Source organism: Pseudorca crassidens, chromosome 1 (assembly GCF_039906515.1).
Source record: "Pseudorca crassidens isolate mPseCra1 chromosome 1, mPseCra1.hap1, whole genome shotgun sequence".
Lineage (NCBI taxonomy): Eukaryota > Metazoa > Chordata > Mammalia > Artiodactyla > Delphinidae > Pseudorca > Pseudorca crassidens.
Window position 1 is genome coordinate 14,608,478 of NC_090296.1, and position 17,811 is coordinate 14,626,288.

The 17,811-nt window shown below is 46.5% G+C and overlaps 1 protein-coding gene across 7 annotated transcripts in view; it reads right to left on the minus strand.

Moving 5' to 3' along the window:
- Window positions 1-17,811, minus strand: part of TDP1 (tyrosyl-DNA phosphodiesterase 1) — a 74,598-nt gene that overhangs the window by 13,291 nt on the left and 43,496 nt on the right. For 6 of the 7 annotated variants that reach the window (XM_067728034.1, XM_067728024.1, XM_067727993.1 and 3 more), the window contains one exon: window positions 3,331-3,433. The exons of the other annotated variant lie outside the window; for it this stretch is intronic. In XM_067728034.1, coding sequence (XP_067584135.1) covers window positions 3,331-3,433 — 103 coding nt within the window. The remainder of the gene's footprint in view (window positions 1-3,330; window positions 3,434-17,811) is intronic. 7 annotated transcript variants of the gene reach the window in all.

The following is a 17,811-nucleotide window of genomic DNA, read 5'->3' on the forward strand; positions in this document are numbered from 1 at the left end:
TATAACGTGCACTGTTCCCTCTGGCCGGGAGCCTCATCTCCCCTGATGGTGGGTTGAACCCACATTCATTTTTCAAGACCCAGGTCAAACGTCATCTAAATGAAGCCTTCCCCAAGCCCCGCAGGCAGACTGCTCACTCCCTCTTCTCAGTCCTTATATTCTGGACACCCCATAGCTCTCATCACCTACTGTGATAACTTGGGTCTGCTTCCTTTACTTATCCACAAGCTTCCTGAGAACAAAGAGTCCATCTCTTCCTCCCTGTGTTCCCAGGAGGAGCCAAAGAGGACACAGGAGGTGCTTATGGAGCTGACTGCACAAGAGGTCATCTCAGGCAGCCAGATGTCCGGTGACGAGCCTGGCGTGCACTCTGAGGACGGACAGCCACTCCTTCACAAGCTAAGTCTCATTCTGTGCTCCTATAGCCTCAGCAAGATGACTAATTACCTCCTGTCATAGACCTTTAGGTTGCCGTCAAAGTGAAAACCATAAATGTTAATTCTGTGAGGGCAAACAAAGGTCTACTACTTTCCCAGAAGCTCCACGTAACAGTAAATGAAGCAGATGAGTTAGAGTGGCTTAAGGACAAAGTCTCCTATGTTGCAAGATCCCCTTTAACTGCTTTCTGCAGATAAAACACACATCAACCCACTTACAGGTGAAACCCTCTGGCAGTAAGTTCCTACCTCTTGAGTGGCTTCCTAGCTCACAACAAACCCCCTTTTCTGGAAACAGGCCCCAACTGGGGGACGGGGTTGGGAAGGAGAGAGGCGTGCGGGGCAGACCCAAGCTTGCGCAGTGACTGTAAATGCAGAACCCCTGGTCACAGGGCTGAGAAGCCATGTGGTGGAGTCACAGCAGGGGCAGCAGCCCAGAGAGCCCGCCTGCTGCCTGGGCCCTAGAGCTGGCCGGCCCGTCCCCCCCACGTCTCGGCTGTTCCCCCCTTCCTTTGATTCCATGACACTCCCCCTTCTATGGGCCTATGTCAGCTCAAGTTCGTGTCTATAAAATGCACCTAAAAGAACTTGGACACCCACTTTGAGCCCTCTGGGTTCTGCATGCTCAGGCCAGGTGCCCTCCTCACATGTCTGAGCACCCAAGCTCACACCTGGGACGTCTCTCAAACAAGGCGTCTGCTTCACTTCTATGACCTTCTTGCTCAACTCGACCCTTAGCTCCTTAGGAGGCGAGGTCAAATACCTGTGTACTGTCCACACGTCTCATCTCAGCGCTTTGCTCAAGTCACTTACGATTTGCTAAAGGACACGACGATCCGCCCAGATGGGAAAAAGTCTGATAGCAGGACAGCAGCAGTGTGTGGGTCCTCGTTAATGCTGGAACCGCCTGCTGGAGAAGCCACTGTCTCAGTATGTCAACTACACGGGTCCCCCTGCTGGGGGCCTCGCTCTTGAATCTGCTGGCACAGGACGGGGTGGGGGTGGGGGAGTCCATTTTTTAATATTCTTGCCTGATGGTCTTTATAAATAACTAAATCTCTACTTTACCTAGAATGCACTCTAGTGGGACTCGCTCTTATTCCAAAAGTATAGGAATAATGGTCTAGTCTAGAGTCAATTTGGGGATTCTAAATGATTATGCCCATTCTTTCTCTAATGTACAAACAGAAACAATATTAGAGGTAAAAATTAGTAGCTTAGAAGGGTTGAGTGGTCCTGGAAGTGCAGTATACTTTCCTAGCATCATTTTTATGATGAGGGATAAGGTCAGAACAGGTAGAAATGACTAGAATTTTGCAAATGCTGACATGAAAAGCCAAACAAGAGCGACGCGGAATTTACTCCTTTACCTAGGTGATTACTGGGAGCTAATTCTAGCCTGAGTTCGAAGCTACAGCCACTGTAATCACACCACATGACTGTGTATTATTACCCTGGTGCTGAGAATCTCCTACCTCCCTGTGATACAGCTGAGAGATCACAGGAGGATCAGTTAGAGACGGAGGCTTGAGAGCTAGATCCACTCAGCAGTGGAACCTTAGGGAAGTCACCTCCTTGTCTATGGAAACCATCTACCGATGGGGCTGCGGAGGTGGTGATCTTTAGCTGAAAGCAGCATCAGGATCTGCTGTTTGACTCTATGGGAAAGAAACAAAAAGTGCTAGAATCTGCTGTCAGGAGAGGCCTGTGGGACAGTTCAGTAGTGAAACCCTCTGAGACAGAGAAAAGGATGGATAAAGAGTGGTGAGGGGAGGAGAAAGGGAGAGGGGAGCTCTTCCCCAGAGCATGCGTGAGAAAAGGAACAGTGGGGAGGCCTGTCAGGCTGGGCAGGAGGGCAATCTCAGCTCGCCTTGAGACGATACCCACACAGCACAGGGCCTGGATATAAGTCTCGGGACAAGCACACAGCACTCCCCTGGCTAAGTCTTCTGGTCCAGTCCAAGTGGTTTGCCATGGGGCTGCATCATGTGTGTGTTTAGCTCAACTAGAGCAAGTGGCAAAAAAAAGAAAAAAAAAAAGCATTACACATCACATGGTGTGGGCAGTTCCAACTGCATCCACCAATGAGTGTGTGCCCAGAGTGGAGTTGGGGGTGAGAGGGGGTACTGGGGACCCTGTGTGCCTCTTAAAGAGGGAACAGCTCTCTGAGCCAAGAGGAATTCTAGTGTTGAGAGAAACATACGGCTTGTAAAACCCAGTCCCTACACAAAAACTAGCTACTCTGCTGGGTGTTCAGCTGCAGAAACTGAGTGCTGTTCCAAAGTCAGGATGCAAGCTGGCTGTTCCGGTGCCCTTCTGGGGGGCTTTCCAGTGAGCCTGGTAACATGTCCTCTGTGACCCCCGGGACTCTGTCTCTAGCAGATGCTGTGAGCTTCCCTGCCTCCCTCCCGGCTTGTGCTCAGGCCATTCCTCCCACGAGGCTGCCCTTCCCGCTCCTCTCCGCCGACCGAGAATCCTCAGCATCCTTCGTTGCCCCCAGGCCGACCAGCTTCTGAAAGCGGTCTCCAGTCACCTAGTACAAGCCACGCACTTGGCTGACTCATCCCTTTGGTGACTTGTCACTTACTACCTTACAGTAAATTTTCACATGCTGGTTCACAATCTTCATTTAAAGGTTGTTATTAACTTTACCCAAAGCAATGCCTTTGATCACTAATCTGGAACACACCTCGAGAGCAGCGATCCCCCCACACCCAGAACAGTGATCGGTGAATAAATTCATCGGCTCGAGCCTGCGGCTAGGAGCACAGGCTCCGGGTCAGTGCACAGGCTTGCGACCTCCTGACCTCGGGCAGGTCATCGAGACTCAAGAAGAGAACACAAACCCCATTCGCTTCACTCATGACCAATCATCTATCAAGTGTGCACTTACAAATGCTGATGGAAGGAAAAGGACGCCGAGCTCATAGGAGCGGATCATCAACTGGGCACCGTTCTTCTCTAACGCTCCCCAGGCGGCCTTGGACAGATTGGCGCTGCGGGGACAAGGACAGGGAGAGGATTGACTCAGTGAGGCGTTTTAGCGCGGGTCAAACTCCCACAGCTGCGAGAGTGACGGTCAACGCCCGAGAGCCGCAATCATGTCCATTCAGCTTCTAGCAGAGTCCTGCATTTTGGGAAATGGAATGTAAATCCTGCTGTGCTATAATTCTCAAGATTTGTCCAACTGATTGGTGAGAATGTAAATTGATACAGCCACTATGGAGAACAGTATGGAGGTTCCTTAAAAAACTAAAAATAGAACTACCATACGACCCAGCAATCCCACTACTGGGCATATACCCCGAGAAAGCCATAATTCAAAAAGAGTCATGTACCACAATGTTCACTGCAGCTCTATTTACAATAGCCAGGACATGGAAGCAACCTAAGTGTCCATCAACAGGTGAATGGATAAAGAAGATGTGGCACATATATACAATGGAATATTACTCAGCCGTAAAAGGGAACGAAACTGAGTTATTTGTAGTGAGGTGGATGGACCTAGAGACTGTCATACAGAGTGAAGTAAGTCAGAAAGAGAAAAACAAATACTGTATGCTAATACATATATATGGAAGCTAAAAAAAAAATATATATATATATATATATATATATGGTTCTGAAGAACTTAAGGGCAGAACAGGAATAAAGATGCAGACATAGGGAATGGACTTGACACGGAGAGGGGGAAGGAAAAGCTGAGATGAAGTGAGATAGTGGCATGGACATATATACACTACCAAATGTAAAACAGATAGCTAGTGGGAAGCAGCTGTATAGCACAGGGAGATTAGCTTGGTACTTTGTGACCACCTAGAGGGGTGGGATAGGGAGGGTGGGAGGGAGACACAAGAGGGAGGGGATATGGGGATATATGTATACTTATAGCTGATTCACGTTGTTATACAGCAGCAACTAACACAATTATACTCCCATAAAGATGTTAAAAAAAAAAGATTTATCCAACTGCTAATTAGAGATAGCTTCACCCTGACCTGCGTTTTCCCCTGAGGGCAGCTATTAAAATAATTATCATTCCTTAGAAAGACCCCCACCCCAAAACCCCTTTCCTTTTCACGACCCTGATGTAGCCCTAGACAGGAGATCTCATTTTGTTGTATATAAAAGTAGCACTTAAGAAAAAAAACTATGTGAAGGAAATGCAAATCAAAACCACAATGAGCTACCACCTCACACCTGTCAATGGCTATCATTAAAAAGACCACAAACAAATGTAGGCGAGGATGTGGAGAAAAGGGAACCCTGGTGCAGAGTTAGTGGGAATGTAAACTGATGCAGGCACTATGGAAACAATATGGAGGTTCCTCAAATAACTAGAAATAGAACTACCATGTGATCCAGCAATCCCACTCTGGGGTATATATTCTAAGAAAACAAAAACACTAATTTGAAAAGATACATGCACTCCCATGTTCACAGTAGCATTATTTACAATAGTCAAGATATGGAAGCAACCTAAGTGCCCATCACAGATGAATGGATAAAGAAGATGTGGTATATATTAGCGGTCCCCAACCTTTTTGGCACCAGGGACCAGTTTCGTGGAAGACAATTTTTCCATGGACCAGGGGTGGGGTGTGGGGGGGTTGATTTCAGGATGATTCAAGTGCGTTACATTTATTGTGTGCTTTATTTCTATTATTATTACATTGTAATATCTAATGAAATAATTACACAACTCACTATAATGCTGACAGGAGGCAGAGCTCAGGCGGTAATGCGAGCAGTGCGGAGCGGCAACTGTAAATACAGATGAAGCTTCGCTCGCTTGCCCGCCACTCACCTCCTGCTGTGCGGCCGGGTTCCTAACAGGCCACAGACTGGTACCAGTCCACGGCCCGGGGGTTGGGGACCCCTCATATAACACACACACACACACACACACACACACACACACACACACAAGAATATTACTCAGTCATGAAAAATTGCCATCTGTAACAACATGGATGGACATGGAGGGTATTATGCTTATGAAGTCAGACAGAAAAATACTGTATGTTACCACTTATACATGGAAGCTAAAAGATAAACAACTATAAATATAACAAAACAGAAAGAGACTCACAGATACAGAGAACAAACTAGTGGTTACAGTGCGGAGAGGGAAGTGGGGGGCAAGACAGAAGTGGGGGATTAAGAGGTACCACCTACTGTGTACAAAATACACAGGTCACAAGGATATATTGTATAACACAGGGAATAGAGTCAATATTTTATAAAAACTATAAATGGAGTATAATCTATAAAAATACTGAATCACTATATTGTATACCTGAAATTAATATTATAAATAAACTATACTTTAATTTAAAAAAACCTCTGTCAATATAATCTTACAGAGTAGTATCTTAAGCTTCACATTCCCTTTTCTGCCTTTGGTTTTGGCCAGGGAGTGCTAATTTCTACTTTCAATCAAAAGAAAACAGCTCCAAGGGCACTAGATTGGTACTTGTATCCAGAAAGAAACAGTGCCTTTAGATTCATGTTTTATGTGGACAAAGAGTTGTAGATACGGCTGAAAATCACACGATGCAGTGGGAGGAAGAGGCTTGGACGTGACCGGAGGCACCAAGATGCGAGCAGGATGCCCAGGAGCAGAGATGAAACAGCTCCGAGGCATCTTTAGAAACTCTCTCCTGCAGCAAATCAGGCCGAGAGCTCTCATCCATCCATTAATCAGCGTAAACTCACTGGGACCATTTGTTTCAATTAGGCTCACCCAAATTCTATCTCATTTTTAGAATGGAGAGTAAAACCTCAGCTATTTAGACCCTTAAAGCCTGACTCTGTGGATAACAGAAAGATTCATTAAAGATTCATTCACTGGGGCATCAACCACTCTCCTGAGCCAAGGGCTGGGACTGCTGTCGTGGGGATCGAAGTCAAGGAGAAACAGGCGTCAGTGAGGTGAAAACGATCTCTGCTCAGCATTCTATGGGAACAGACAAGGAGTATGCAAATCAGAGCTAAGGAAGCTCTTAAAGCAATTAAGCTACAACTTCAAAAAAAAAAAAATAAGGGTATTCACAGACCTCCCTACCTTCTTAAATGGACCACACTGAGGACAGGGGACCTTTCTTTGATGCCCAAGAGCCACAATCATGAACATCACTATCAGTGATGTGTCACAAAGACATACAATGCAGAGGAAGTGGGAAGTTGACAATAAAGTGATATTACGACTCTAGAAAAACAGCCTGCTTTTATTTCTCTCGCCTGTTAGTAACATAAAGTGACTGCCTGGGCCGAGACACAGGTTTAATGGCAAAACCAATCAGTGAGGGTGAGGTGGAAGCCGTCTTCCTATGAATAATTTTTCCAGCTTTCTAGATTATCGCCTTCCCGGTAACTCCCTCAACTTGTCGGCAGAACATTATAGGCGAGAGGCACTTTCCGGAAGGCTTATTCTCACTCTTCCCTCACTAGTCACGTTTTCCTCAACATCCCAAGATCTGAGGGCTTATTCCAAGGTAAAGATCAATGAAGATCATGAGAACATCTCCTCAGACGGTTTCCTGCAACTCTCCTTTGTATTTGGCTTCTAAGAGAATTCTAAGCATCTGGAACCTTAAACTCTATCCTGAATAATGAGACTAAAAGTCTCTTGTAGGCTGTCTAGGTGATAAATTTTTATTCCTTGAAATAGCATCTTTGATACTTCTTTACACTCTGAATACACTTTGGATCACTGGTGTGCAGGGCGGCCAGCACGTGGGGTATATATTTGCAGGCTCTGACCCGCCTGCTGTGTGTGTGGATGGGCATCTGCCAGTGTCTGGCAGAGGCACGGTGGCACCACAGGGCTGTTTATGACAAGCTTGTTTACTCCTGAAATGCCAAAGGAGTTCCAGCTTCTCGTCTTCTCCATCCAGGAGCCACATCTACTGCCTGTCCTGGCTTCTTGCTGTGGCCACTACCACCCCTCAAGCTCAGTTCTCCATGACTTCTATCCCCTGCTGGCCTGAGCTGCTTCTCCCCCCAGTGCTGCACTTTCATTCTGGGTACTGGATGTGCTTCATCACCTAAGAGCGCTGGGGTCTGAACTGACTTTGCATTCTCTGGGGTATCGAACATTTGTAAGTTGGAGAACTTCAGAGGGTGATTCTGGATGTCCCGTGTTGTACTGTCCATCAGAAACTCTGCCCAAGCCTTTAAGAAAGTAATGGTGAATAAAACAGTGGCTTCTGGGGGATGGAGGTGTGTATTAGTCACGGTTCAACCAGAGAAGCAGAACCATTCTGCGTGTGTGAAATATACAATGTATGTAATTTACAAGAATTTGACATCAGGAAAGTAGCTGTGAGAGCCAGTAAAGCCAGTTGCTGTCTTTGCCCTAGAGCCGCAGCTTGAGGTCTGCAGGGTGGACAGAAGCCAGAGGATGCATACACAGTGGAGGACAAGCCAGAACCACAGGCAACGAGATGAAGCCACATATACAGGCTCAAACCATGTCTTTTCGTGCTGCCTCTGGCATTGAGGGTAGGGTGTCCTGCAGAAGCCGGGCCCTCACCAGAGCTAAACGCACATACCTGGCGAGGTCCAGGGTTAGAGAAGTTGCAGCAGGACCAGGAGAAAACGCGGCAATGCAGGGCCAGCTGCCACCTCATGCCAAGAAGGTGAGCCAGCCCAAGGTGACAATGTGTGGGTTATCGACAGTGCCCTTCGCATCTGCCCTCTAATCCCCACAAGAATCTCCTTTGGGGCCCATCCTAACCAGAAACATACAAGAAAACTAACCGGAAACGTACGAGAAAAGGGACTCTGCAAAATGTGGTTCAGCCCTGGTCCAGCCCAGAAAAGGGACTCTGCAAAATGTGTAAAACTGACACATTACAAAGCCTCCACAGGGTGGGATGTTTTTTTCCTGAGCCCCTGCTAAGCTGACCAACGGTCAGTTATTCAGCTGGGCAGTTTATGGGCCCCTTAATGACCAGGAGCTCGGCTGTGGTCAGTTCTCTGCCATGACCTGCAGAGCATGGCTGTAACTAGAGATCTGACCTCAGCCCACACTATGGGAATTTTGTCCCACAGTTTAAAGTTTTAAGAGTAAATTCAAACTAATAATGTATAACAGAGAATTCCTGAAAGAAAGCTCAGTAAAGCACAGGAATGCCACATAAGGGACACGGTGAAGAAAGGAAGGCCAATGCTGAGAACAGCTCCCTGGACCCCAAATCAGGAAAGAGGGTATCGCCCACAAAGACACCCAAAGGCACTCCTCTTCCTCCCAGGCCTTAGCTTCTCGTCTCTAGAATGAGGGATTTCAGCCGATGAGGCCAAAATTCCCTTTCTAGACAACAGTCTACAATGACTAGAGATGTCCACACTCGCCTCTAACTAACTCAGTCCCTCCACCTACACACTCCAACCGTGAAGATAAAATCCACGATAACGTGTTGGGAAAACAGCCACGCAAGAAAGGAGAAGGGAGCAAGGAAGGTGATCTCTGGGCCGACCCTGCAACGGCATCTGAAAGCTTAACATGTCATAGCAGCAGCAGCAGGAGCCATTACCTCCAACCCCAGCCTGAGCACTGGAGCGGCTGACGGAGTTTACTTCTAAGATTCTGTTGCAAGATGTCTGAATCCCTGAGGATGACTGCTGCTTCGGGAAATGCGTCCTTTGATACAGCACTTCTTTCACGGTTGGTACCTGATGTTGGCAGTGGCTGCCCAGAGCGCAGAGATGCCTAACAGACCGAGCTTTTAGCCACGCATCCTGGAGGACGGGGGTGGAGGAGCAGATGCTCTCACAGACAGATGCAATAAACAGAACGTTGACAGTGGACGTGAGAGAGGATGGAGATGGAGCAGCTGGGGTGACGAGGAGGGAAAACGATCAACTCGAGCTCGTGCTGCTGTCACCCTGTCCTCAAACCCCACAGCTGCGTGCCTGTCTCTCTCTCTCTCTCTCTCTCTCACACACACACACACACACACACACACACACACACACGACACTGTGAGTCACCTTCCCCTTTGCATTTGCTGTAGGTTTTCCTGTATTGTGCTTGGGCTCTGTTTCTTTTTATGTACTGAAAAACTATTTTTGAGGAAGACAGAAGATGTTCTCACTGCAAAGGATGTGAGTTGTATCTAGGTACATGCAAGGAAAGAATCTTTAATTTTGATGGATTCTGCCAAATTTCTCTCTAAAACTATGTCTTAATTCTGCCAATTATCCACTTTTAAATTGTCACTTGTCTTTTTTATTGATATACAGTGCGCATTAGTTTCCCACTGCTCTTACAAATTGCCACAAATTTACTGGCTTGGAACAACACAAATCTTTGGTCTTACACTTCTGGAGGTCAGAGTTTGGAATGGGTCTTGCTGGGCTAAAACAAGGTGTTGGCAGCTTCCCTTTCTTCCCCTCCAAACCTGTTGTCTGCCTTCCACTCAAATAATATTCTTCACTGCCAAACCTCATGGGCTTCTAGACCAGTGGTTCTCAACTGGGGGTGATTTTGCCCCTCGGGGACATTTAGCAATGTCTGGGGACATTTTCTAGAGGCCAGGGATGCAGCGAGATACCCAACAATGCACAGGACGGCCCCGTAACAAAGAACGACCCGGCCCCAGATGTTCAGGAGTGCCGCGGCTGAGCTACCGCTGTAGACCTCTCTGCTGTGCTGATGTGGCTGTCTCCTCCTCCCCTGCCTCTGGTTTCCTTGGCTTTCCCTCCACTTGACTATTCTGGTTCTCTCCCAGCTCTCTGACTCAGCTTCTCTCAGATGTGCTGCTCTTTCCACCCCGAACCGTACCCTCTAAATTTCTGCTCTGCCCTTGGTTCCTCTCTCTTCCCTCCCACAGGGACTTTCCCACTCACCAGCTGCAACCGTTACTTTAACGAGAACGCTCAGACTTGTCCAACTTTGATCATCAAATTTCCAAATGGGCATCTGCAACCACAAGCTGGATTTCTCCACTGGGATATCACATGGTTACCCCAAATCCAACACTCCAAAAACCGAAAACTATCAGCATGCCTTCCCCTCTGAAAACCAGCTTTCTTTTGAATTCGATCCTGTCCACAATCTCAGTCAGGCTCAGAAATCTCAGGGACTTTGGTCTTGCCGGCTCCACTGGCAGCTGTACAGTCAGATATCAAGCTTTTTTAACCTCTTGTAACATTCTCTTTCTCTTTCCAAGAAGATCTCCCTAGTTCAGTCCTTCCCACCCCAGACTTTAGATCCAAACAGATTTCCCTGTCTCTGGTTTCTCATTCTATGTCTTCCTCCAGTGGCTCTCCAAGTATCAATGCATCCTTTCTCCTGAAGCATATATAAAGCAAATGTATAGCCTGGCATTTAGGAAGCTCCACAGTCTGACCAAGTTTATGCCCTTCAATCTTCTTTCTTTCTTTTTTTTAAAATAAATTTATTTATTTATTTTTGGCTGCATTGGGTCTTCGTTGCTGTGCGCGGGCTTTCTCTAGTTGTGGCAAGCGGGGGCTACTCTTCGTCACGGTGCGCGGGCTTCTCATTGAGATGGCTTCTCTTGTTGCGGAGCACCAGCTCTAGGTGCGCGGGCTCAGTAGTCGTCGTGCACAGGCTCAGTTGCTCTGCGGCATGTGGGATCTTCCCAGACTAGGGCTCGAACCCGTGTCCCCTGCACTGGCAGGCGGATTCTCAACCACTGCGCCTCCAGGGAAGCCCCCCTTCAGCCTTATTCCGCAGCATGTCTTTTCTTGACTCCCCTAACCTTAACTAAATTGATTTACTGACTGCCTCCACATCTTCACAAACACCATTTCCTTGTCCATGATGCCTTCCACTACCCACTCCTGGGGATAACTGAGCCCTTTCTCCTCCAGCTCTTTCAAGAAGCTGTTGATGGCTATTCCAGCCCACAGATGTCTCCCAGGACTGAATCCTGCAGATGTTAGGTGGGCAGGAAATATCTAATTAATTTGAGAAAAGAGACTAATACACAAAGGCTTAGAAGATACAATTTATCAAGACTATTTTGTTCATTGTGGTTAGAGAATTAAAAACTTTTAAACTACAAAATCTAGGGAAAAAGTCTTAACTGACAAGTAAGCAGGAGAGGCACAGTAGGCCAGTGGGTGAGAGCAGAATCTGAGCTCACATACTTTTCAATCACAATTACAGCCAACACTGCTCATCTTCAAGTTCTGTACCTGTAAGGTCTGGTAATGCAGCTGCCTCATAAAAGTGATGTGTAGATTATATCAGAGAAGGTGTGTAAAGCCCCAGGCACATACATGTTGCTTAACAGATACTACCTATTACCATCATTGAATACTTGGCTAAATTTATGGGAGGCTGACTCTGGTCCTTCTCTCTGGTGTGACTCACCAAGCAATGGAATTCTCCAGAAGGCAGGTCCATTTGGGCCTCCTAATCCTAGGTTATAGTGGTAGATGGGTCCAAAAACCATTCATCAGATTGCTTCACTGATTCAATAACCCTATCACAGGGCTTTCCTGGTGGTGCAGTGGTTGAGAGTCTGCCTGCCGATGTAGGGGACATGGGTTCGTGCCCCGGTCCGGGAGGATCCCACATGCTGCGGAGCGGCTGGGCCCGTGAGCCATGGCCACTGAGCCTGCGCATCCGGAGCCTGTGCTCCGCAACGGGAGAGGCCACAACAGTGTGAGGCCCGCGTACCGCAAAAAAAAAAAAAAATCCTATCACAAGTTCCCGAGGCAGAGATACAGTGAGCTTCTATTTTATTTTGTAAAGGATGTCCAAAGGATTTTGGTCTCCTTGATACAGACATATGCCCCCCAATTTTCAATACAGATATGAGTGATAATGTGCCAGGAACTTAAAAGCATGGTTAAAATTAAACCAATCATGCAGATGTCCAACAATCTTGTCAGATTAAGTGCCAAAAAGAACACATCACATCAGCTGTGTTTTGGGGGCTGGTATCTGATTTATAGATACAATGTATCAACAAAGAAATGCCAGCAGAAAAAGAAAAACAAAAATGATTATGACCCATGTTTTTCCAAAGATAAGCAAGAGCAGAGTCTAGAAGAGATAAGATACGTGGGTGTGCGCTTTTGCAAGTTACGATTCTGACAGATCACCAAACAGACTGAGAAATCCACTTGCAACCTCACTTTGTTTCTCAGTCACAGGCATGTTACGACCCCCTTTTGAATCTGGATTTGGAAGCCTAGCTTTCAATCCACGGCACAGTCCAGCCTAGCGGTCAACTTAGTCTGTAAAAGAATCCATCTCTCTTTGATCCCACAAATCGAATCACACGGGCTTAAAAAGTGCTTAGGAAATTGTAAAGCATGGCACAAAGGAAACATTTGTAAAGTATTAATACTTTGAACAGATCCATGAAATTTTGTTAGAATAGGCTCTGGGAGGCTATCTACCGTAATATATTTTTAACTTTTTTTTTTTTAACCTGGAGAGTCCTTTGTTCAAAGGAAACATTTAAAGCAGGACAGTGAGCTCTGAAAGTGGTTTCCAGGACCCTTAGGGCTCCAGGGACCATGGCCCCAAACCACTGATCTAGTCTAGCCCCTGGTTACCCACGTGGGGAAACAGCTTAGAAAACGGAAGGAGCTGTGGAGAGCAAGGGTGTGGCTGCAGGCAGTGGACTGTTTATAATCCAGGTAGCACTGAAAGGTCCGATGAATAGCCAGTATTTGGTCAATTCCCTTAGAGACCTCGAAAGGTTTCTGAAGAAGATCCCTCCCTGAGCCCCCAGACAAAGTCTGTGACATTGCTCAAGCACCTCGCCTTTGCTTCCCTGGCTCCCACAGGGGGTTAGCCTCTGGGAACCTCACAGCCAATAGCACCAAGTACTGATGCTGCAGAGCCAACAAGTGGTTTCCACAAAAACCTTCCGAGACGGCATGAGGGGCAGCCTCCTTGGGGTGAGCGACCAGCTCCACGAACTCTGCCTGCATCTGTAACTTTCCCAGAGAGTTCCGTTCACAACCTTGCAGGTAACCCAATTCTTCCAGCTTCCTCCCGCCCTGCTCTCATCAGCCTGTTCCTCTGGATTCTTCTGCAAGGTTTCTATTGCGAACGCCCCTCTGCTTTTCCCTTCTGTGGCCAACTTTATAGTCTGTGTCTGGAACTCTACACCAGTCTCTCAGTAGTTTTCTCTGCCCCCATGCTTTATTTCCTCTATTCTATCCCATAAACCAATTCCAGAAAGAGTCATGACTTAGAAGAAAGAGCCGTTCAAGTGCTGGTTCGACCATGTCCTCGATGAGCAGCCTCAGCTCTGCACCTGTTTCTACATTCATAACATACCTGCTCCACTTAGATCTCAGAGGGCACGGGGATGGCCTTATCATGGGAACAGTACATCAGTTATAAAGCCTTGAACAAGGACAGACACTATCAGTAACATCAGCAAAACACTGTTGGCGATCTCACTCCCTTGTTCAAAGGCATTCAGTGCTCCCCACCTGCGAAGCCTCAAGTCCTCTGCCCGTCAGGCCAGCGCCACAAGCCCTGACCCATCCACTGGTCAGGCTGCCCTCCCACCCCACAGCTCTCCGTGCCAGCCCAGACCACCGCCCCCTCTGGCAGCGCCCCCTGCCTCAGGACTTCAAGTACATGATTTCTTCTACCTAATGTTCCACCTCGGCCTATCAAACACAAAACATGCCACGTCCCAAAGCTTCATCTAGTTATTTTATGCAGAAGTGATCTCTCTCTTCTCTGAACCACCACCCCTGCATTACTGCCACCCTAGATGCCCTGAACTGCCACAGGGTAAACTGTGAGTTCCCCTGAACACACACACGTGCGCACACCTACCTACATCCCAATCAACCTCTTGGTAGATGGGCAGATCTAGTGATCAATATCCCAAGCTTGGAGACGTCTGCAGGCCCACAGGCCCACCATGGTATCAAGAATAGGTACTGAATGTGCATCTGCAAAGGAAGAGCAGATGAGCAAAAGACTGAATGATAAGGGACTTCAAAGCAATGTGGGACGACAGGTACATCCAGAAGATCAGGCTCTAGGCGGCATGAACCACTATGCGGGTGGTTGAGTTTGGTATGAACAGTGTAGATGGGCAGAAGCCAGAGGACTCAGGCGCTCGAGAAATCTGTCAGGTGCCCGGATGTTGACTAGCAAGTGGGAACTGACGACCAGGATGAAGAAGTGTTTTAGGAGAACCTGGAAGGTTTAAGCACTGGACCCTACCAAAGCCTGGCACAGACCGGATGCTCAAAAGACTAACAGAGGCAGGACACACAAAGGCTAGGAAAAAGCAGCATCAGGCCTCTCACGGCCAGCCACACTGTCATCTGAGCTTGCGCAGCAGGGGCCACAAATGACAGCTATGGCAGAAACCACAACCTTCACTGAGTTGGGGGTGGAGGGTGGGGAAGCTATGGCAAAGCGATGGGTAGGAAGTCAGAACATTTTCATCGAAGGGCCAGGAGAGAAGAGTCGGGGAAAGGCCTGGCTCCGCAGTGCTGGAGGCCGTTAGCGGGGAGGAAGCACGATCTGACAAGTTGCTCTTAGGAAAGGGGGCTGCGGTGAGTTTTTGAGCTGCGTGTTCTCGCCAGAGACTTAGCCAGCAGTGCTGATCCTGAAGCAGAAGGCAACAGGGCTACACCAGCTAGAACACAAGCTCCTTGTGGGCAGGGACCATGCCTGTCTTGTTCATCATCCATCACCAAAGCACAGAGCAGTGTCTGGCACACAGGCAAGAAATATTCATGCTAGACTCTCTGGGTGTGAATCCTAGCTCTACCACCTTGCCTACTGGGCCACGTTTTTCAAGGTCTCTATGCTTTAGTTTTCGTATCTCTAAAATGAGGATTATAGTACCTAGATCTCAACTGGGAGGATTAGATGAGTCAGCATTAAATGAGTCAGCATATAGTAAGCACCACACAAGTATCTGTTATCATTTGTGAGGCGTCTTCTCTGGAGGCCAGTTCCTGGTGCAGAGCTCCCAGACCGTACCTCGTCATCTCTAGCCACAGGTACAACTTGTCACTAGCAATGCCAGCGTACGAAGGGTCTAGAGGCCCTAGGTTGGGGGTCTCAAGCTTTCTCCCATCAGGGATAGTGCTTCAGGAGACTTGCTCCCACGAGCATGAAAAGCGGCATGTACTGACCTTGGTCTACTTGTACCAGAATGCAAGAAAGTGAGGGACCTTGAATCATCTCTAACATATAAAGGAAATCATTTGCAGACTTTCATATATTATAATAATAATAATAATAATAATAATGATAATAACCATTATTTGTAACCAAGTACTTGAGACATACCAACTTGGAGCTGTAGCCCCAGGCAACCAAGTCTACTCCAATGACATCTATGAATATTTTTCTGTGTGATCCAATCTGATTTTTACCAAAAAGCTCAGACAAAGGAGGAAAAAGACTATTTGTTTCAGAATCAAAGGAACAGACATAAGAGAAACATTGCACAGCTATGTGGAAAAGCAGAGGGGGGGAGAGTCTCCTTTATGTTTCCTCAAAAAGCCACAGTCGTTTTCTAGTCAAGCACTTGTCTTGTTTGCCCCTGAAGTGGCAGCACTAACATTTCTACTCATCCCGACCATCCTGCAATGCCTGTCGGTTGCTAGGCAACTGTAACAGGGATCGCTGCTCTCTGCCCACCCACAATGCACAGCTTTCATAATTGTTCTCACTGGGTTTGCCAATTACTCCTAGCCACTATCTTCTCAGCCAAGGTTGCTTCTTCAAGCTCATCTTCTTGCCTGCTTGGTCCTGTGGTAAAATTTAAACACTGTATTTGTCATTATGTTCCAATAATTCCATAACAGGCTGTCCATCAAACACAGGATGATTTCACAGTAGCATGGAGAACTATAAATAGCTTTCCATAACAGCAACCAGACAAAAGCCAGCCAATAAAACATTCTAATAAGTTCAAGCTAAAGTGCTAGTTTTAAGTTTCTTTGAACATATTCTTCTGGCTGAATATACTTGCCTTGATTATATAGAATAATTATGACCAGTTTTTAACTTAACCACATTGAGTTGAGAAAAGGCTATACCTATGGAAAATCTTTAGGTCACATACTACACATCCATATGTCATATAAACAAAACAGATAAAGTTTTGATAAGCTTTCTTGACTCCCTAGAGGCCTAATGAACATGACCTTAATAATAACACGTGGTTGTCAGTAGCCAGTAAAAACCAAGTAGTTGACTAACATCATCATACCTCATACCGTTTAATGGGTAACCTTCACACTTACTTCCTATCTTCCTCCTCTGAGCATTCCATAAGTGAGAAAAGTCTCAGATTAGAAATGACTTTCCCGGGGGTGGTGGTGGTGCTGTGATGAACTGGGAGACTGGGATTGACATGTATACACTAATATGTATAAAATGGATAACTAATAAGAACGTGCTGTATAAAAAATTAATTAAATAAAATTAAAAAAAAAAAATGAAATGACTTCCCCAAAATTTGAGAGGCAAGGCTAGTAAGCGGCAATCCCGAATTAGGACATGGATCTTTGGACTCTACCTCAGGGCCATTTCCTCCACAGTATGATGGCTGATTGGATAAAATCATCACCTGAGGTACCTGAGTTTGAAAGGGCTGATGAGGTTAAAGCTAAGAAACTAGCAGTAGTGGTTTGGGGTTGAGCAGAATGGCTGGGGACCAGGAGTGGGATGACAAACCTGCTCTGCACACCCTTGTTCTATGATGTGTGGATATAATTTATTTGAACAGAAGTTCTGAAAAGGGCACTGATTCAAATACGTACTGGTCCCTAACCATACGCTGGGCACAGTGTTAGATGCTGAGGATAAAGGTGAGTAAGACCTGGCACCCACTCTCAAGCAGCTCATAATAAATTGAGGCCAATGGATGCCCAAAGACCAACAAGGGAGATGTAAAAGGACCAGGCCAGAGGTGCTTGAAAACACAAAGGAAAAACAATGAATCATGTCTGCTGAGCTAGAAGAAGTTGCAAAGGGGAAGATTTGAGACCAACCTTAAGAATAAGCTTAAGTTAAAAAAAAGGATAAGCTTAAGTGTTCTGGACAGTACAGAAAGGAAAACATACTTAAACCTGAGAAGCGGTCAGAAAATGAACGGTACTGTAGTTAGATTAAGAGGGATACCACACATTCATTCAAAATTTCCTGAGCTACTGCAGACCAGGTACTGTACTAGGTGCTATACTTAGTGGTCTGAAAGAAAACAGACATTGCACAAAATTACCAAGTGTCAGGAAGAGCATTTTCGTAGGAAAAAAAGTATGGGAATTATGAATTCATTTTCTCTTAGAGTAGAACAAAAACTAACATATACAAGTCCAATCACGCGGAAATTTCATTAAAAATGGTTTTAGTGCAGATTTGGGTGATGTGGCAGCTCTATACTAA